This window comes from Melozone crissalis, unplaced genomic scaffold (assembly GCF_028551555.1).
Source record: "Melozone crissalis strain CALT ecotype California unplaced genomic scaffold, PUWL_Pcris_2 ptg000006l_1, whole genome shotgun sequence".
NCBI lineage: Eukaryota > Metazoa > Chordata > Aves > Passeriformes > Passerellidae > Melozone > Melozone crissalis.
The window spans coordinates 35378731-35401061 of NW_026535784.1; the positions used below are offsets into that span (position 1 = coordinate 35378731).

At 38.7% G+C, this 22331-nt stretch overlaps 1 protein-coding gene across 1 annotated transcript in view; it reads right to left on the reverse strand.

Moving 5' to 3' along the window:
* Positions 1-22331, reverse strand: part of FNIP2 (folliculin interacting protein 2) — a 48692-nt gene that overhangs the window by 11601 nt on the left and 14760 nt on the right. The window contains exons 2-12 of the mRNA XM_054292717.1: positions 14894-15020; positions 12794-12928; positions 11619-11719; positions 11461-11532; positions 10739-10839; positions 9285-9356; positions 8546-8675; positions 4950-5151; positions 4298-4386; positions 3295-3441; positions 2994-3163 (exon numbers count right to left, since the gene is read on the reverse strand). Of these exons, the coding sequence (XP_054148692.1) occupies positions 2994-3163; positions 3295-3441; positions 4298-4386; positions 4950-5151; positions 8546-8675; positions 9285-9356; positions 10739-10839; positions 11461-11532; positions 11619-11719; positions 12794-12928; positions 14894-15020 (1346 nt within the window). The remainder of the gene's footprint in view (positions 1-2993; positions 3164-3294; positions 3442-4297; positions 4387-4949; positions 5152-8545; positions 8676-9284; positions 9357-10738; positions 10840-11460; positions 11533-11618; positions 11720-12793; positions 12929-14893; positions 15021-22331) is intronic.

Here is a 22331-nt window from a genome sequence, read left to right on the forward strand (position 1 = left end):
CTATTGCTCATTTTCTTTCTGTTAAGAGGCACTAAGATTTAATTTACACTCTGCTTACAAGACATTGTCACCTGGAAACTGACACAAGAGGGGGCAAAGAAGAATGTATGTCCAGCAAAACTCTGAAGCCAGCTATATTATTTTCTATTTTTCTACTAATTTTCTTTCACATGAAAATTTTTCTGTGTTAGTCCAGTGACTTTCTATTAAACACAGGCATTTTTACACAAATAAAATCTTAATTATGTTTTTCAGGACTAAGATATCAAAAAAGAAAAAAATAAATAAATATTAGCTCAATAAATGAGGTTCAGAAAAAAGAAGCACATAACTACCTTATTGAGCAAGGCACGTGCTGTGTATGTGGGAGCCAACCTCACTCACATGAGCATTTAACTTTGGCAGGGGGAGTGAAGAAGCAGAAAATCAAAATACAATTGCAATACGAAAGGTAGGCACTACTACATCTTCATCATCATCTGAGTCTTCCTAAGAATGATTTATTTGCTATTTATCCTGAATAACTGCTTTTTTAACAGAACTAAGGTTGGACATATCCTACTCTCAACATACTTCTTTGGGAGAGTGGCAATTATCTTCCAGCTGCTTATAATCATCTATCAGCCAAAGGGCTCCTACTCCAGAGTTCTGGGAGAAGTAAACATAGATAGCCAATAAGGGAATGCTCACATGCCCTATTGGTAAAAGATCAGCCAACTCAAACAAGTGTCTATTTCTAGGATGAGTTAACCTAGTTGTCTTCACATGACACCCAACAGAGCACACTCACAAAGCTGTCTTTGGTTAACCAATCTATGTCATGGGAGACAGCCAGCAAATGCTCAATTTTCTGCAGCTACCTGAAGTGTGCAAAGTAGGCTTCTCTACCTTGAGGCTTCATCAGCTACCTGCTAATCTATCAAACTGCTTTCAGGTGCTAAATCCTTCCTCTGGGCTGCTCAAATCTTGTTCTGGACAGAGCTTGCCATCAGGATTTTGTACTAGACCTCAAGAAGCAACACTACATTAAGAGTTACAAACAGAGCTTCAGAAAGGCTTCTTCCAAGGGCAAGGGGGGCTCTGGTTTCGACACTAACACAGCAAAAAAAAAAAAAAACCCCAAGAGCACATTTATGTCCAGCCTCCTCCTCATTACACAGAACATAAAAGGAATAAGGCTCCCAACTCCATTCCTAAAAACAAGGATCAATGAGACCATAATTCCATGGCTCTTACTGTCTCCCCTGCTAAGACCTGCCATTTCTCATGATGCCAGTGATGCACTGGAGAGGCTCCTGGGTGGTAGGTAACATCAGTGGTGCTTTTCTCCTTCAGTTAGGGACACCCTTGCAACCAAGCCCAGATCCTAACAAGCCAGCAAATTCATTCAGTCCTTCAGACGCCTCAATTAATCTAAAAGGCTGGTAGGTCACAAGGACAAGCAATATTGAAATGAAACTGGAATATATTGTTTTACTTCTGAGTTGAGCAGAGTTGCTATGGAAATCAGATTCAGGCTTCATGTTCATTTGCACAATTGGCTTTTATATAAATACTAATAAGACAGTACAAGTCAAAATCATGATCTCAAAAAAGCCCTAATACTTGTTAATACCATTAGATTGAAGCTGGTGTTTAAGAGACAGTATGTCCTCATGACAGAGGGACTTACAATTGTATTAGTACATAATTGCAGTTGATATTTAATATGTAATGAAAATACAGGTCTAAAGGTGAGAAGACAGGTACATCAAAATCCTGTCATTTCCATTTTTAAGCACCAAGACTTGATTTTTTGTTTTTCTTCCCTCTTCCTAAAGAAGAGGGCCAGCAGAGGGCAACATCTCCCTTTCACAATCAGCTTTTGCAACCACAACAGTAACAGCTTTTTGGGCTTTATAAGAATGAAACAAAATCAGAGAGCATTTTGAGTTCAGGCACTGAGAACTTGGCAGGACAAAAAGAGAAACAGACTCTTGACTAGTCACCAGTGGTGACTCCTGGGAGCGACCACAAGAGCTACTACTGAGCTTACGCCTCCAGTCCAGCTGGTTCTTGTAACTCCAGGCCTGGCTCCGTCCTCAACACCATGAACACACTTCTAATTTCCTCTTCAGTCTAACCTCTGCACAATGTTTAAATGACATCTTAAACCAGGAAACAATTCATGACAACTACATGGCCAAAGGAGCAAATCTTTCATAGAGGTTACTGAGAAAAAGAAGCCTGAGACAATCAGGAAGAGACAGCACCAGCATCACAGAGTTAAGTCACATCATTGCCTCAGTGTGCACGTGTGTTATTTTACATGGCAATAGAGTACATCAGCTAAAGTGAAGGGCTGTCTGACGTCAGATTTTCATCTGCTGCCAAGAAGGGGAGGAATTTTCAAATATTTACCACTGACAGAATTACTTTCTGAGCTTTCATTCACCTACTCACTTGACATCAGTTATCTAGTCCCTTGTATCAAGATAATTTACAAGCTATAAAATTTGTCAGAGACCAGCCTGAGGCACAGAGCCTAGAAAAAAATCTTGCCCCAAGCCCATTCATGTAACAGGAAGTGAATGGAGCTACTGCCAGTTGCCAGACTTCTAATCTATTGCCCTGCTCTCTATTCTAGCTATGTGAGAAAGAGACAAAGGGAGGTAGCCAATTTCAACTACAAAGGGCCTCCAAGGCCCAGGTAACTCCTCTCAATCCAGTCTATTTCGTCTTGTTTTTTCCCAAACTGCTCAGACCATTCAGAGCACCATCTTAATACCTCTATAACAAGTTAACCAGACAGTGTAACAGAGGATGTCAACAAGGAACAAGAATAAAAAGCAGGATATGCAAATAGGCCTCCAAATTCTCTGATTAATCAGGCAAAAGACACCTGTTAGTAGGAGGAAACATGACCTGGACTACAAGCAGCCCTTATCTAAAAGGGGTGGATGCACAAAGGTGCTTGTCATAGAAAAATCTGAAGCTTTCCAAATCATACTGACCCAGCTGTGCCCAGAGAGGGTTATATGGGTGGGATTTTGCCAGCATGTTGACAGACTGGGATGTGCGCTTCTCAGAGAAGGCCTTGATGGGAGGATGGTCAACGGGCATCACTGTGGGGACCCACGCCAGGTGATACGTCAGCACTGCGGTCAGCAAAGCAGCAAAGAACCTAGGAGGGAAAAAAAGTTTAAAAAAGTATGTCCAAAGTAACACCAGCAAAAAAACACCCCATTAAGTCCTTCGCACTGGGAAGCACAAAAGCTTTTTCTTAAAAAAAAAAAGGGAGTGGGGGAAGCTTACTGATTTTTGTTGATCTGTTCTATCAGAAAGGTAAATTCTTTAAGAAAACGCTGGCATAGCTGATTCTTTTCCAGGGTGCTGGACATCATATTAAGCCACACAGGCTCTGCAATCCTTGGAACAGAATATAGGTTCCAGATGGTAACTCTGCCCAAACAAAAGTCCCAAAAAGTCAGTGTTAACGCGCACATCTCAATGCTGCAAATAAACATAAGTAGCCCCTTTCCTCTTCTGTTGTCCAGATTATAATTCGCTGCTTTTTTTGGTAAGATCTAGGAGACTAAACAAACTGGAAGAGTTTTTACTCTTCCAGTAATTACTAGTGTTCAGAACACTGGTCTGTTCAATTTATATTATCAGTAACCCAGTATGTTCGTATGAATTACATATTTGGCTTCCCTTTTTTGCATTCCCATGTGAATTTTATTCAGTGAAACCATTCAGAAATAAATTTGAGGGGAAGAAGAACCCATTATATTCATTACACAGATTTGATTCCACATTCCAGATATTACAGAACCTCCATTCCATTAAAGCCTTCTCTCTCTCCTGGGCTGACTTTCTTAGCCTTTGACCATTCCTTCATTTCTCAAGTACAGAAAAGAGAGCATTTGACTGCAACTTTCTTGCCAGTTACATTGTTCAACATCCATGACCAGGAGTAGACACATCTATCTGTCTGAGTACATCAATCCACCCAACTGTACAGTCATCAGCAGAAGCCAGCTCTTGATGACATGTTTAGACTTTAACTGACAATCCCAGGAACACATGAGTGCAACAGAACTACTTTCATTCTCATTTGGAAAATGGCTGAGCTGGTTTGCTAAAGTTTTCTGAAAACATTTCCCCAACAACCAATGCAGAAAATTCATTCACACTAACTGCAAGACTATCTAAAATACAAGACCTTACATTCAGTTGCTTATAACTAGAAGTGACAAATATCTTTCATGGGGCATGAAAAGTGCTCTCCTTGTAATTTGGAATTCCATCAACTCACCTGAATTCTCCCAGGGCATCCATGACACGGCTGATATAAACCTGCACTCTCTGGCTGGATTCTGCTATTTTTCTACATGAGATCATGGCCTTGATTAAGAGTTAAAGACACAAAACAGCTGCTTAAAGGATTCACATTCTTCATCTTTTTAAACTTCATTAACATGTCAAAATAACTAAGATCTAGCCCCAGTCCTATACAGCCACTCAGGATAGCAACAAATGCCAACCTCCCTCCAGCTCATAGGAGACCAAGCCCTAGTACTGGACAAGGGGAGAGAACATTTCTGAGAAGACAACAGCAAGACACAAATATTTTGTGTCTCTCTTTCAGACACTGCATGAAAGGACAGAGTTCCATCATTTCCACAGTCTCTAGGGAGTCAAGAAAACCTCAGAGTGAAATATGGCAAGAACGAAGGAAAAACCACCCATAGCATAAAACTCTCCATTCTAATTCTGTCTAGAAAAGAAACTGCACCTCTTTCAGCAAATGCTGAGTTCCTACTCTGGGCTCAAGCTCAAGACTGCATGTGTAAGGAGGGAGGCAAGCTTGAAACCACGCACCTTCTCCCACTCTTCATCTATCAGATTCTAGAATACTTCATTCTGATTGACATTTTTCCACATTATGCCAAATTAGTATTCTGTACCTTTTCTATCGCATATTTCAGCTTGTTCATGTGAGACTCAAAAAGAGGAAAGTGAGAGAAAAAGAAATCCTGGAAGTTTCTCTGAGCTTCTTCTTTTTCAGGCAGAGAAAAGATGATGCTGATTGCAATTTTTTTCCTCCGAACCATTGCAGGATTGGAGCTGCAGCTTTCATCAGCCATACTAAACATTTCTTCAGTGGACCTGTAAGACAGATTTGTTAGGAAAGTTACCTGTGTACTGAGAGAGAATTCAGCTTCTATCCATAGCTCTCTATTTAGTAGAAGGTAACTCATTTGTAGAACTCCTTTGACTGACTACATAAGGCTTTGCTGTCACATGTTTCTGAACAGAGGATGCCTGACATTTTGATGGATAAGTCCTGTGCTTGTTCAAATAGGAAGAAGACAATCCCCAGAGAGGCCTGGTGTGAACACTTTCCTGTGAAACAGAACTAATAGATTCCCTCCTAGATTTAACTTTGAGGGAGACGAAGAAAAGGGACCAGAGATACATCACACAAAATCACAACCAGAAAAGCTTAAAGGTAACTTTGGAGCTGTGAACTGCATCCAGCACTTGAGCTCCTCTCTGGGTGCTCAGCTGCATATCTATGATGCTCTTGAATCTGGACTGTTGCTCATGAGGGAAGTTGGGAAACATATAACCTATACTATTTATATTGTTCTGGCATCTTAAGGTGGATGTTTGCATACAAAATAAAACTTTCTATTTTAACTGAAGACAAAATGTCACCATCCAGTAATTACTGTAAAAACACAAACTTAATGCCTACAAACACATGTTTGCCCAGCTCAAAATTGTGTAGACTTTAGCTTAGAAAGATTTGTTTTCTGCTTAAAACTATAAAATAATACCAGAAAGAAAAAAAAATACCCATCCAGTGGCTATTTTACAACCATTATTATTTCCCCATGTTCTGCTTGTTTCCTTGAGAGTGCTGCCACATTTCTTTCAACAATTGTCTCTTCTCAATATTACACATGGGTTGCTACTAGGATCAATACTGCTCAATGTTTTGATTATGAGCCTGGCCTGTGGACCAAAACACACCTTTAGTGAGTTTGCAGTTAATGTCAAATGGGGGGAAAATGGTCAGTCAAGGGGATGGCAGTGTCCAGAAAGGCTGTGGAATCTCTATCCTTGGAGTTTTTCAAGACTTACTCAAGAGTCAAGTTCCACAGACACCTGATGTAAATTCCAAGCTACTGCTTGGCACAGGCAACTGATTTGGATGATACCCACAAGTCTCAGCCCAGCATAATTTTTACTGTGATTATACAAAAGGGTGACAAATCCCTCACCATGTTCTTCTATAAATACTAGCCTTGCAGCACTAGATATTGATACTGCTGACTTAAAAAATTATTATTTTTTCTTGCTTAAAGATCTTGATCAATTTAACTGAAAAGAACACCATATATATATATAAATATAATGTGTATACATAAATAAGTAAAATAGTATGGAAAAAATGTCTGTTGTAAGAAATTTCAACTGAATAATGGGTGTTAATCTACTGAGAAATTATAGGAGAAAAGGGTAAAAATACAAAAAAGCCATAGAGACATTCTGAGCAGCACTGATCTGGAAATAGCTTGGTTTTAGAGTTTCTTTTAAGTTAAGACTGAAATACCAGTGAATGGTAATTAAAAGTTTGAAGTCTTTTCATATCAGAAGTATCTTGAAATGGAATCTGTAGTATTTATAGAACACTATGAAGCAATTAACAAAAGGAAAGACTCAGGGCTAAGCATTCATTCTTAGTCCGTTCTAAAAATACTTAGTTTACAGTTTAATTGGTTTGACAAAGTTAAATATACAAAAAATTCTCATCACAGAGGTATGAGTCCATGAACACAGGATAAAACAGACAATTAAACAACAGCAAAAAAACAGCTTGTGGGAAAACAGAGTTCCAGACATAAACATAACCTCATCTGAACTTCGGGAACTTGCATACAGAGACAGAAATTCCCAAGGAAGTCAGGAAAGGATGGTCAGTCAGCATCTAAGAAACATCACAAGCTTTTGTACAGCTTCCCAGGAACAGAAATTGAGGAATTTAGGTCTCAGAGAGAAGCCTTTTCAACAAAACTGCTAATCTAGCTTGCTTGCCAATCGACTTTGTGGAGTTCCAACTAGACATCTCAATTTCTTTGAGCTATTGGCCTAAAACATCAGTCAAAGAGACTGTAGAATCTTGGCTGTAACAACCTGGGGTGCAAACTCTGTGGCACTGAAGCATTCAACCAGAAGCCTACTGTTTCTCTAGCAAATAACCAGAAAACAAGTATCTGAAGAGGCCTTTTGGCTTAGAAAGAATCTCAGTTCAAGAATAATTCTAGACAGTAAAAATAATTATGTGCTGTTTCCAGTATCTTTCCCCAGCACTGGTTCTCCAGTGGGGGAAAAAACCAACAACCCTGCTCTGGACAGCAAATAAACAGCCCAAAGAGGATTTTTCCTCTAGACAATTTGTAGCTTTCAGAACACTTGGCAGAAACTTATATTTGTGAAAATTTGGCTGCTTCTTAAGCTGGGCTGAAATGATCTTACCCTAGATGTTTTAACCTTTTTTACATGGGCTGCTCTCAGCATTTTTTCTTTAGTAAAAAGTACTCCAGTTTACTTAAAGCAACCAGTTTACTCTGAACTGCAAGTGTGATTTAGACAGCACAACTGCTACTTTAGTACCATGGCACAATTCTTCATGTTAAAAATTATTCACTAAGAATATCTAGAAAAAATGCTGCAAGTGTTGATTTACACTAGGGAAAGCTTTTCAAATGAGGTTTAATTTTTATTTTTTACTGACTACATATTTTAACTGGCAGCTTTTATGCTTCTCTTAACTGAAAAGGGAGAGAGGCCAAATAGTATGAATTTCTTGTAGGTCTCCACTAATTCCACTCTGTCTCTGGGTACAGGTGGATGAGTACAGAGAGAGGATAATCAAGAACCATTTGCTATTTTGCAAATGACAAGGGAAGAATTTGCTTATTAGCTATGAAAAGTCTGCTGCATTCCACGCTTTGTTATGCCACTGAGCTACAAAAGCTAATAAAATTCCAAAACAGAAGCCAAGCTTTTTGATCACAGCTTTTTTTTCTTCCTGTTTTGGCAGAAGTCACATCAGGAACATCCTGTACCAGCCAAGAGAGTCGTCATGGGCTATTACTCCAAAATTTCTCTAACTGCTCACTGGTCAGACTTCATCATAGTATAAAGCCATTATGGCAGCAGTGCTGTTACAGTCCCTTTCATCTCAACAGGATGCTCTGCTCCTTCAGAAACAATTTAATTTATTTTTCAGAATATGGTTTCATACACAGCCTATAAATTCACACCTTATTAATACACAGCCTATGTATTCAATAAAAACAATTATATTCCAAATTGGGCTTTGAAGTTCACGTTCAGCCAAAACTTCATCTTTTTTTATATTGGCAATCTTATGTAACACGCACAGAAGATAGACTGAGTCGAGAACATTTAATAACAGGGTTTGTGCTTTTAAAGAAGGGAGGCTTAAGCTCTCAAACACTTGTTGTAAGAAGAAAGGTACTACACTCACCATCTTGGAACAATTCCATTCTCTAAACTGGTTGTCTGACTTCGGAGCCAGCGACGTTGATAGCTGCTAGAAGATGACGATGAAGAGCTTGGAGATGGTAAAGGAGTAACCAGTAGACTGCTCAGAGATGCTACGAGGAAAGCAAGAAACCCCACATACAATGAATCACAAAGAGTGCTGGTTAAATATTTTTCTTCATACTCTAACAATAATTTTTCACAAATATTGCTCTTGCTTTCTGGTCTTTTTCACACAACTCACTTGCAACAGGAGAGACAATTATTTATTTTAAATCTTGCTGCTTGAGAACATTCATTTGTTATAAAGTAGGAGATCGTCCTTACTTAAACATACTAAAATGTATCTTATTCTCATTAAAAGTGTTCTCTCCCACCAGTTGTTGCACTTCCATTACAATAGACAGGATGACTTCTGGTCTTCATTTTCCTATTCAGTGTAAAAAGCCATTTCTCTTCATTTGCTCTAGTAAAGGCTCCAACCAGTTCTTCCTCCAAATTATAAACTGGTTAAGAGCCCAGAACATGGTGGCTGTAAACAAAGAATATAATTGCAAATATTTTTGCATAAAGGCTTGGGGCAAATGCAGAAGGCAAACCACCTAGCAGATAAAAACAATTATGGATTTACAGGTCATGAGGTGTCTATATTTCAGGTGAATCACTGCAGTCAAGAATTGTAACAATTACAAAAGCAGGCAAACAAGATAGACAGCAGATACCTGACCGAGCAATGCCGCTGTCTCTGTCCTCGTTTTGTCCTCTGCTAGGCATATCAACAGGTGTGCTGTGCGCTAAAACAAACAGAGCAGATCAATAGAAAATATTACATAATTCATCATACTATTTGTCAGCATTTAAAAAAAAGTTTAAGTTTAAAGGTCATTCACCAAAAAAATTACATCCCGTACTGTTGCTCAAATCAGTATGGTGTGAAGAGAGGTGGCAGCAAACAGTAGCCTGTGCTGAGTATCATGTTATCCCAGGAAGGTTATTTGCCCAAAAGTGAAAACATTTCTAAGGAGCTTAAGAATATGAATGCAGTCTGCATTATCAGAAATCAGATATACTTTGAAAGTGAGGGCTGGTGGTATCCTCATCACTCTTGATAAACCCTGAGTATGCAAGATTGTCCTTTGACACAGCTTAAGATCAGAATGAAATAGTCTAGCACAAGGTCCATTAAAAGCTTCTGTTTCACTTGCTGAGCTGAGATTTACTGTCCACAAAGCCTCACAATAAGAAATACTCAGTCTTTGTCAGATTACATCGAAGTGTTAGTAGTGCAGAGTAACTCAAATTGTAGAGCATGCAAGATTTGCAAAGGCTGTGAAGAAACTGCATTGGTATTTCAGTTCACATTTTTGCAATTAACAAAAGTAATTAGGCCTGAGATCTACCCACCTGCATGGATCATCATTCTGCCTGTAAAAAGAGACTTTATGCAGTCTAAAGTTTTGAGAATTAAAGAAATTAATATTTATTAAGGAAAAAAACCTTTAAAGCTTCCCAAATTTAGCTCAAAAATTTTGAACGTCTGCCACCAAATTAAAAAGTAGCAAGAGATCAGAGAAGAAAAAGCTGTACACCAGCAAGACACCTGCATGTTAGCAAGAAACCAGCACCAAGCCAGGAAACATAAGTTCTCTAAGAAACATAAGGGCTAATTCATCTTTAAAAGACTGCATAAAATATCTTTAAAACAAAACACAGTAATTTAGCATAGCCATCTTTTCAGAACACATATTTTGAAGTATATACCAGATACACCTGTTGTCACTATTTCAGCCCTCTGTTTCTAGAGACTAATTATGCATGTCCTGCAAAGATTCAGAAGGAGCTGGATTTGTGTGTGCATATGGATGGGTCACACTGTGGCTGGCATTCCACACAAACCTGCAAAGAAAGAAGCACTGCGGATGAGCCGGAGGGGACCTCCTTCAGACACACCCTGCAGCAGTTTGCTGCTACACAGCTGTAACACACCTAGGAAACAAAAGCAACGTAGAGAAAATGGAAAAAATGAAAAAAAAAAAAAAAAACCCAAAAAAACCAAGCCAAATAAAAGGTAAAAAAACCCAAGGAGGTGATGTACTGGGAAAAAAAAAAAAAGCCCAAACTGAATGAACAGATGGCCTCGTGTTGTCAGAAAGACACAGAACCTGGAAATATTTACCTAAATTACTTCCACTGCGACAGGTTCCCAAACCATTCTGATTGGAGCTCAGCTTTCCCAGACTAGGATCCTGGTTGATGCATTCAAAGCTATCTTGCAAGCTAAAACAAGGGGAGAAGCCAGTATTCCTTCAGAATATGATCAATAGGCATTAATATTAGATTAAGAATTAGGTTCATTTTATAAAAAAAGAAGGCTGAACATTAACTTTAAAACCAAACTGAAGGACAAGTACGTTTCTGAAATGGGAAGGAAGCAGGCATTCATTTATTTTTTACATTTAAATTATTGGAAACTTCTTTCTAGGACACTTGGGATTCAATTTATTCATATTTGCCCATTTTGGGGAGGAGGTACAACAGAACAGTGTATTTGCTGAAGGAAACAGAAGTGGGATACAGGGTCAAAGCATTCTCAGCCTATCCCTTCCTCACCCTTCTGACAGCAGTAAGAGATGGACATTTTGATTGTCCAAAGCACCTAACCTCTGCATTTAGGTGGTTTAGGAACTTTATTGCATGTCCAGGACAAATTAGGAAGCAGAAACTTGGAGATTTTTTTTTCTTAATTAAAAACTTGGCTGGCCTAACTAGGATCTATTAAGGGAATTCTTCTCTACAGCTGCCTTCTTGATTTTCTACCAGAATTACAAAAGGAGAAAGACAGACAACTGCACTGGCTGGGAAAGGAAAGGAATTATATATAAAGAAAGATGTTCTTACTTATTGTTGCTTCCACTGAAGCTTCCTACCCTGGCTGAGAAGACTTTACTTATCATCAGCTGTGGGGGAGAGCTGAAAGGATAAACAGTCATTTATTTCACTGAGTCATCAATTCCAAGTGCCTGAAAAGACAGTGCATCACAGAAAAGGACACTCACCGTATGTAGTGAATTTTCAAGGTGGAGCCTTTGTAACTCATTGCCACTGAGCCAAACATCATTTCTCCCAGCATATTGACATCGGAGGCTGGTCTGGTGTACTACACAGACAAGAAGACGGGAACAGCAAAGTCAAAAATAACTTGGCACACTATTTCAACTTACCATAGTGCCACAGTGATGCACTGGGAATGAAGAACAAAGAAGTTCATCTTTTGCAGGCAAAGCAAGATCAGTGTGCACTCAGGGTGGGTTTAACACTGGATTTACCAAGTTCAGCAGGAAGAAAACCTGCATTTTGCTTACTAGATGAGCAGTGCTATCCTTTTTCTGGGCAGACCCCCCAAAGACAAGACAGAAAAAAAGATCTTCTGCATTTCTAAAGAAATAGCTGTGTCCATCAACATTCCCATATAACAGAGTGTTTGATAAAAGCTATAAATGCTCACAGGACTTGGATTCTGTGGTCTGGATCCCCAAAAAATAAACTGCCTTCCTTATCCAAATGAATAAATTCAACTTCCCTGTCTTTGTAGAAAACTTCTTGGAAACATTTTTTATTGAAAAATTATTTGTGATTGCACTTAGAAATGCAGTCTTCAGATCAGTTGCTTATTTTGTTTCAAAGACTGATCATCAATAGCAAATACAAGGAGAAGTTTGTTAATGCTGAAGAAAATAACCTTTCAGTTAAATATCATAATTTTCTTTTCCCACCTTAACCTATGCATCCTTCAAGCTTCATTTTTCTAGGTGAAATGCTAATGCTTTTACTAAGAAAGAGACAGAGTACTTAAAGTTTAATGTTATAGTAAGACAGACTAAAGGGATTCTTAATAAACTATGTTCAACAGCCTCTTCAGAACTGACCAGAACCACAAGCACACATGAACAGAGAACAGTATAGTGCTTCTTACAACCTTCTTATGAGAAAATGCTATTAGATATATTTCACAACTCCTTGAAAGGTAAGACCAAGATAGACTAAAAGGTTAAGATGCACCCACACATATTTTTATTCTACAACACTTTGAGGATAGAGCAGACCTCAAGGTTCAGATTAAGCTGTAATGTAATAGAAGCCAAAGTCGTTCAATGCATCTAAGCAGAGGCTTTAATAAAGTAACTCCTTCAGTATAATGGAAAAACAAAAGCAACAAAGTAACAAATATTACCTGATACTTCGGTATCTGTTCTTTGATATTTTGCATACAGCTTACAGAGGGACTATGGGAAGAAACACTGTTGTTCCCATTGCTTGCTTGGCCGTTCTTGGCAGAAGTCTTTACAGAAGCCTCATCTGCCATTTTCTATGTTAAAACAGAACAATGCGATAAAAAGTAAATCTGAGAACTCCCATTCTAAACATATCATGGCAAGAATCTCCTTAAAACTACAGGAAAGCAATAGAAATAAGGAATAATATTATTTGTCTCAAAAAGTATGTATCAGTTTTAAAATATTTTTTTAAATGCCAGCATCAGAGCAAGTGGAGAACTGCTCTCACATTCACACTGTCAGATAGGTTTTCATAGTATCACATATAATCAGATTACTCAGTTTCACAGGAAGATCATTTCTAATTGTTATGAATTACTCATTGCAATATTTGCCAAAATTTAGGCAAACAAAATCTCAGTTTAAGGGTTTCTTACAAACTAATTCCTGTGATCATCTGCACAACTAATTACTCAAATTGCATATAACTTTTGCTCCCCAAATGATTAACACATTTCTAAAACAGAAGAACAGCCAGCAAAAACAAGGGATAGATAATCCATTATTTGGCAGAATTAGCAGGTTAAAGAGAAGCAATGTATTTGAATACTCAATGTGAATAAGCTTTAGTGTATTTCAGAAAAACAGACAGTAAACACACATACACTCCCTTGACTTCAATTTAAACAGGACCGAGTTTGAAAGTAGTTCTGTCTTTATTTTAAATGAATTAAGTTTTAGTTTTGGTGTTTAACAACAACCAAATACTCAAAATTATTTTTAACATCCATGTGTTTGCATGGCATTCAAAGTACTATGGCTGCTTTAAAAGGGTACTTAGATTAGTGAGTGTCTGGCTAGAAAACAGATTATAGCCTGTATCATGTGTTATGAGGGAGGTTATAATCTGTTTTATGTCAGTGTTGCATAGAGAGTTTCTGGTAGAACATTTTGTAGTTAACTTTTAGCTAAGGTATTCAAGCAAGTGGAATAATTTGAGTATTTAAATGAAGCCAGAAATGCATTTTTTGCTAAGATGCTATTGGTTTTAAAACAACTTTAAGATACTTAGTAATGACCTTGATTTTGGGCAGGGGGTGGGGGAAGAGGGGAAGCAAGATTAACAAGCAGTCTGACCCATTTATACTCTTAAGTAGATGATCAGACATCAGCTGATGATGCTCATCAGTCTTACTGATTCAGCACAATGGCATATTTACAGTGTAACCGAAATACAGACTGGTGCTTTTAAAGCATCTTCATAAGTAAATCCTACAAGTTGTGACTCTTCTTCTATGGCTTATACAGGTGTGTATATATATATAGCTCTGCAACAAACCATGTTAGTCTAACAAGCTGAAGCTGCTGGTTCTAAAAAAAACTTCAAAACAAACAAAAATTAGAAATATTTTAATGTAGAAGAGAAACAGAGGCAGTGGGAAAAAAACAAGCAAAACGACCACAAAACAGAAAACACTGTTGGTTTCCTGATCTTAAAATGACCTAAGTTTGCTGAAAGCTTTACTCCACAATTAGTGTGCTTGGAGAGAAGAAAAAACTTGCATCTTGACGGCATCTGCTCTTGCTTCTATGTGTCACCAAAACTTACACGGCCATATAAACCACCATGTGTCATGCTTACGTGGTTAGCCAGTGAAGTTGTTTTAATTCACATAAAGACAACAGCTTTACTACTGCAAACACCAAAGGAAAAAAAGCACCTTTAGACACATGGTGTACATCACTGAAACAGATTGCACAGCCAGGGCTAGCAATAAAAAGCAAACAGTCAACATTAGAAAGGCTGAAGAAATCTCAATTTAAGGTAAATAGATTTCTCTGCCTGAAAGAAAATCTGGATTGTTACATTTGAATACCATATTTATATTATAAATACCAAATATCAGACATGTTCATGGGCTTGCTGGAATGATGCTTGTTGTTATCACACTGAAAGACCACAAGATTAATAAGTTAATACTGTCCTATTAAAAGAACTACCTTTGGAAAGGAAAACAAAAGAGCAGTAAGACAACAGCAAAATGAAAATTTCATACCTGAACCACAGCTTCATCAATTTTGCAGACTGCTTTGGAATCAAACAAGACCTGTCTGCCTCTCCTCTCACAGTCTTGGTAAACTATCAGGCGGATTTCATTCAAGTCCAACTCCGAAGAGGACCAGCTAGGGATTAGAAACAGGAGATATTAAAATAGTGTGTTTACTTTGCAGGTTCATTTAAGTGAAGAAATGGGTATTAGGCAAATATATGCTTCACTTAGCATTTACAGAATCCAGGTTGCAAATCACATAGCTCCAAGAAAAAAGGAACTCCAAAGGAGGGTCTAAGCTCAGTGTCACTGACAGAGGCAGGCACAGCCAGACCAATTTTCATCCAATCTTCTTGCAAAATTTTCCAGAAAGAGAACACAAAACTTAGTCTCAACAATCTGCTCCAGGCCTAACTACAATTGTTCTCTTCTCTGTACACAGCCTGGATCATCCTTATTATAAGGTAAGTGTACTATTTTATGCAATACTCCGAGTGGCAACAAAACACAGTGGATTGCCATCCTGTCTACTGCAGTCTTTCAAAGGCACAAGGCTTACATCCTCTCTCTTCCTTCTCTAAACAATACAAACTTAATTCCTTTTGACAATGCAAGTTAAGATTTTCCCAAAGTTTAAGCCTTGCAATGGATAGACAAGGTTTATGTTGTTCCATTCTTCTTCCCCCTTTTTGGAGACATTTCAGGGATTACAGAGCAGCCATTGATTACTGAGACAATGTCCAGCTACAATGAAAATAATTTAATACATGAAACCAAGATACTCGAACTTGAATCTGAAGCAAAACAATTCTCTCAAGCCAGAATCTGTCCATTCTGCAAAGATGCAACATGGCACACGACCTGCTCGCTGCACTACCACAGAGGCTGAGAAGCCAAAGAGATTATTGTGGCAATAACAAGAAACCTCATTTTCTTATTCAAAAAGGAGTCAGTCTACACATCAGAGCATGGAGATTTGCTTGGCCTCAGCTTTAGCTACAGAAAACACTTCCAGGTTATGGGCTGACAAGCTGAAATCCACAGAAAAAACCTACTACTGCATGAAGGAGTGCCACAGAGCACTGATGCTCAGCCTCACTGCCCCAGCCCTGACCTGGATGGACTAGACCTGAGGGGTGAGAGTACAACTGTTATTAATAGTTGTTGGCTTAACAAACTGCATTACAGACTTCAGTCAAGGCCACACTGATCTTCCACCCAAAAGGAGGTTTCATTTAGGAATTTCCCCAAACTTTGCTTTACAGAAACTGAAGGTAGATAATTGAGAGAAGAGCATAAAACCCCTATACAGACAAAAGACTAGAATTTAGGAAGCTATTTCTTTTATTCCATGCTCTGTCAACATCCATAAATCAACAGTGAGGTAAACACTATCAAATCCTGCTAGTCAGAATAACTGCTTTAGAAGTACACTTGCAGACTTTAAAATAATTTTAAGTAAAGCCAGCTTAATTTCTTCTTAGTGCTATTTCTATGTAACTAAGAAAAAAAAAGCCTAAATAGACATTTTTCAAACCTGAAAGAACTCTATCTGGAGGTCTATTTTTAAACATCTCGGGGCAGAATAAGCCAGATACCTATCTCCACTGTAAGTTACTCTAATACAAGTATGCTGTATGTACACAACATACAAGGTTTCCCATCATGGAATGATGCTAAAGGCTGTTTTGCCATCCACAGTGAAGAAGCTTCTTGACCTGTATGTAACATGATGCCTCCAGAACTGGTGAGAGTGCCAGGCAGATTTCTTTTCAAGCCTTCCCTTACAAAGGCAGTCACAGCATCACGTTAACCTCCATGAGACCAGACCTGATACCATTGTCGATAGTTGCCCAACAAATTTCCTACACACCTTGCTTACACAGAGAGCTGCAACTACACCATCTGTGTAAGAAGTCTGTGACTAGTTTGTCAGCCCACTGCCTATGCAATGGTATTACAAAATCCAGTTATACTGAATGCAAGAGAAGTCAGAGCCATCAATACACTTCATCCTAGTCTGCCACACGAATCTGATACTCTTCAGTACCAGATACCCCAATATCTCTTCAGTTACACAGCTATCTATTTACTTACTTGCTGCAACAGACAACCTGAAGTAACTATGCTGTTTCATTAAAAAGTCTGCAGGTCATTCCTTTTTTTAACAACAAAGAAAAGTTACATCTCTATGGCTTTAGCTTAAATTCTATGCAAGAGTAAAGCCTTACTTATCTCCATTACTGGCACAGCAGCATCCATATTTCAGACCACAGGCTTGCAAAAGCCTAAACTGAGAAAGATTCATTTCAGACACAGATTGAACCAATTTAGACCTGCATCTTCCCACTGATGCAGGGTTCATGCAGGCTGGGTTGCATGAATTCAGGTTTCCTCATGAATAAATAAACTCTCCCTCATTACACACTAAAGCAAACCTCACGCTGTTCATGCAGTGCTGACTTCTGTATAAGACATGAACTGGATTTTATTCAAGTAGAAGCCAACTTAACAGCCTTTTCCACACAACATGCTAGAACTAAAGATTGCTGCAATCTGCCAAAACTACAAACAGATTCTTTAATACCAGACAGCAACAAGCTAAGAAATTACACAAAGTCTATCATACAGAGCTTTATGTGACCAGCAAACCAAATCTAAGGAAGTAATTTCAGACAATGCTTCTTGTAGTTCTAACCAAATATCAAACTTATGTTTTAATGATGCCATTGCTTACAGATGCACTCCTGCAGCAGACCTACCCATTACAGAAGAGATCCTCATTTGACAACATCAAGCACATCTATAGGCAATTTATACAGGCATACAAGTCCATGTAGCCTCATTACTTCCACATGGAATCCAGCAGCAGGCCCAAGACCAGCCAGATGACTGGGATGTTTATGCCCATCACAAAAGCTGATGAGCACTGCTTACAGTACTTCCACCCTTTATTGTTTAAGCAAGGTTAAGTAACAGTTCCCCCAAAACAGGGACAGCAGGAGTATTCAGTCATCTCCTAAAAGCAGAATGTTGAAGAATACAGACAGTATGGAGATTCATTGGTCAGCTCTGTGTTCACATGCATAAAAACCAAAACCCCAAAATGTTACTTCCTTACCTCTGTATCAGCTTATTGCTTATTTAGCAATGCCAGGTCCTGCATATTCTTAAAAATCAGCTGAATTAACGTGATCTTGTGTATATGTTCGCATTTCAGGTTAAATGTGGCTGTTCTGACTAAACATGATTTCTAATTTGACCACAGAAGTAAGAGCCCCACATGTCTTTTCACCCCTTTTTGTAACTATGTGACCCTTTCTGTTTCTTGTGTCTCCTCTGGTAATTGTTGGACCCTCCCATAAACTGAATTCTCTGCAGCAACAGAAGCCTGTCCAAGCACATGAAAGTGGACCAGAAACATGGTTGGAGAAAGGAAGAAGTAGAAGGCACCTGAAAGAAGGAAAGTAGAAAGGAAGAAGAACCTGCACCTCTTGGTGGCAGCATGACTTACACTAACTCACTTTGTCCATAGAATTATATACCTTTAGGAAAGGGCACACAGAAAATGCTCCTGATCCATTCCAAGTAAGTATTGAGGCTAGCTGGGATTTTAATTGAGTTTTCTTGTTCCCAAGTCAGTTCCCTGTCGGCTTAGTGAGCTGACTCCCTAATAGGAGCCAGTTCCAAAAGGACTTAAAAGGCCAAGGCCAGAACACGGGGAAAAAGGATAAGAGCATGATGCCAAAAATCAAAGGAAGAAGTGGCTCCTTCAACACCATCAGTCTGTTTGAGCAGCACAGATTACCCAGCCTCACCTTCAGATTGGACCTTTACCACAGGTGGAAGACACCAGAACTAAAAACACTATCTTCAAGTCAAAATAAATAAACCAAATCAAGCTGTGCTCCTATGACAGTAGAACCAGGTCTACTACAGATACTAAAATGCTACTGATTTTTTTAATTTTTGAAAGGAAGCCACAAGTTTGGAACAGCTTACTGATATCCTAAAAAGTTTTGTCCCTCCCCAGAGAAGCTTAAGCTTGCTTTTTCTCATATAGATCTCCAAGCTCTAATGTTTACAAAGAAAGCTTTTGCTTCCCCTTTATAATTATCAGCATGCATGCAATAACTGAAGAGTGACCTATTCAATTATATTCAAAAACTACTTCAGCTGACCTTAAACTGTGTTTGAAAGTGACTAACCCCTTACTCCTCCAGTGCAACATCTACAGGCCAGAAAACCAAACAGACTGAAATAGCTATGTATATTTATCTATATTTTTCTGCTTCTTAGGCCAACAATCCTGAATGTAGAATACTAATTCAAAGACCCTTGGGTGCTAGAATTTGGAAAAAGCCACCCTGAACCATATTTTTAACACAGCTACATAGCTATAAAGAGTCAGACACTGGAGACGTGCTGGCACATGTCTGAAAAGGACAGTACAAAAGTTAAATAAATACTATTCCCCCTTCAGATTACTCTGATGTAATGCTCAAATTTGAGGTAATTCACAAGTAAAGCAGAGGGTTCCCCTCTCTGTTCTTCCCCCACTTCACAGCATTCTCTCCTGTCAGCTCCACACACTGTTAGTACTTGACCCACTAACACAGGAGGTGGGAAAAAAAGTAAAAGAGGGGAAACTAATTAGGAAACTAGAAAGAGAAGGTAAGATTATTTAACCTTAATTGAAAAGAAAGGCAATTACCCTTTATGCCTCAGTTTGCATATACATAAATCTGACTCTTGATCAGAGTCAAGTATGTCGGTTCAGTTTCAAAAAGGAAAGACTTTCTGGAGTTTCAGTCTTTATTATCATCAAGAATAAGTTTCTAACAGAACTTTTTCAATTATTTACAAAATAGCCTTTCAGCACATGATTATAAATCTAGCGTTACATAAAAACATCCTTCATCAAAAATCATACACATCAAAAAAGTTACATGCATACCTGTTTTGCAGCAGTCTAGTCACTTTGTTGGCACAGCTGACACTTTCATCTCTCAAAGACTTTCTAATTCTTTCATCCAATTTGGTACAAGAGAGATTATTTCCAAGTGGTACATCACTGTTGTTTCTTGTTCTTTCTATTCGTCCCCCAGTGCCATTTGCAGTTTTTGGTGTACCCCCACACATTTTCTAAGCCACAAATACTCTTGTAAAGCTCCCTCAAAGAAACTAAATACCTGCTGAAGAGAAACAGCCTCAAGCAAGTTTCTTCACTATCGATCAACCATTAACAATGGTAATTTACCATCAGCTTTCTTCCCTATAAAGGAACACAGTCTGCCGAATTTCCAGCTGGGGGAAAAAAAGGCAAAACGATCTTCATATATTCTATAAGCCATTAATACAAAAGGACAGCTGTAGCTAATGTACTTCTGCAATTATTCCAGACAGAACAGACATGACTTTCAGGTTTCAGAAGCCATCGCGGACTTGCTCTTGCTGCTGTCAGAGGTTTTCCTACTAAGCCTGGTGCAAAGCTGTAGCAGATACAACAGCTAATATTGACTCTAGCTATGTTTGTTTCCTGGTATGTGATTTAGGTAGCTGGCAATTATGTAGTCACAAGACTGAACCATATGGCCTCTTTAAAAAAAAAAAAAAAAAAAAGCATAGTTGCTTCTGCAGTGACTCGCCCTTAGTTGCAAGGTTGTTCTAACACTGGCTACAACACCCTGTTAATGGCTCTCATGTGAGCAAGTGTCATCTGACAACCCCTAGCAACCCGGTATAGCTTAGGAGCAAGTAAGACTCTGTCATCATTGCCATATGGTTATCAGTTCAAAAAACCCAACTACCAACACCAAGAAACATGCTAGATATTCTGCACTGTAATGCTTTTATTTCTAAGGACAAGAACTACTTATACTTGGACAAGAACTTGGCACTAGTACTTTGAAAAGTTTTTTTGAAAAAGTATGAAAGAAAACAATGAGAAAAGGTTGCAGACTTCAAGTTGCTTGATGAGAATTTATAGTCATGTGCCTCTTAAAATAATTCAATAACAGTACTGATGGCAAAAATATCTAATAAAATACTCCTGACCAAGTAAATTTAAGTTTTTGAACAGAACAAAGGAATCAGACCACAGAAGACAGAATATCATCGAGGCCAACTCCTGGGCCCACACAGGAGCATCCCCAAGAGTCACACTTCTGCCCCAAAGTGTTGTCAAACGCTTCTTGAACTCTGTCAGGATTGATGCTGTGACCACTTCCCTGGTGAGCCTGTTTGAGTGCCCAAACACCCTCTAGGTGAGTAACTTTTTTCTAATATGCAGCCTAAGCCTCCCTGGCCCAACTTCAGGCCATCTTGGGCCCTGCCACTGGTCACCACAGACAAGAGATCAGTGCCCGCCCCTCCTCTTCCCCTCCTGATGAAGTTGTAACTGCAATGAGTCCTCCTCTCAGCCTCAACAAACTGAGTGGCCTCAGCCATTCCTCATATGGCTTCTCCCCAAGGCCTTCTCCCCATCATTTTTGTTGCCCTCCTCTGGGGACTCTGACAGCTTAAATATCATTTTTCGTATTGCAGTGACCAAAGCTGCACACAGGATGTTCTCCTAGGCTCTGGTAATTCTACTGCAGAACAAAGTCCTCTTCCCCATCTTTGCACTAAAAAGTTATCCAGACATATCTGCTCATAATTCACATCTCTCATGAATTATGATGGGCTTTCTCCCCATCAGTAAAATTTTAAACATTTTATAAGATAACAGCTGTACTGCAATTTCCCTTCCAGGTTAAAAAGGGAAAATCACTTCGTTAATGGTCAACCAGACAAGCAGTAGAGTTAGAAGCACGATTTCAAAACCCAGTGCTACGTGCTACCTGCTAAATAGTACAGCACCCTTAAAATGATTTTGTAATCACAGTTAACCCCAACCTCCAAAATCTGGACAGAAGCGAAGCAAAAAACTAGAGCAAGGTTAGGTTGAACAACTTGCTCTGTTGCTGAGGGAAACCTATAGCAATAAAAAAACCAACTCCACTTCAATCCCTTCAAGAGAAGTGACAAGTACTGGATCACAATTACTCCTCCTCCTACGTATGGCAAACAAATGAAATCTTCAGCCTGTTCTCAAGTGACTTAAATGATCCAGGAGAAGACAACTCTAGACCTCACCTCATTGAGGAAGACTACTTTAAACACCAGTGTTATCAGTAATCTTTGAAGTGTGAGTGAAATAAGTGAAATAGTACACTTAGACTAAGATCAGGAAATTATAGCTTTCTCTCCTGTACTACCCTTTCCCCAAACAAACCAAAATTCTGGAACAATCATCAAACTATCAAATTCCCATCAGGCATTAGAACAAGGAACTCCTGTAAGCTCACTAAATAGCTTCACAACACTACTTCATCTGTAAATGCAATCATCTGTAGAATAATACAAATCCTAAAGTACCTGGGGAATTAACATGGCAAATCCA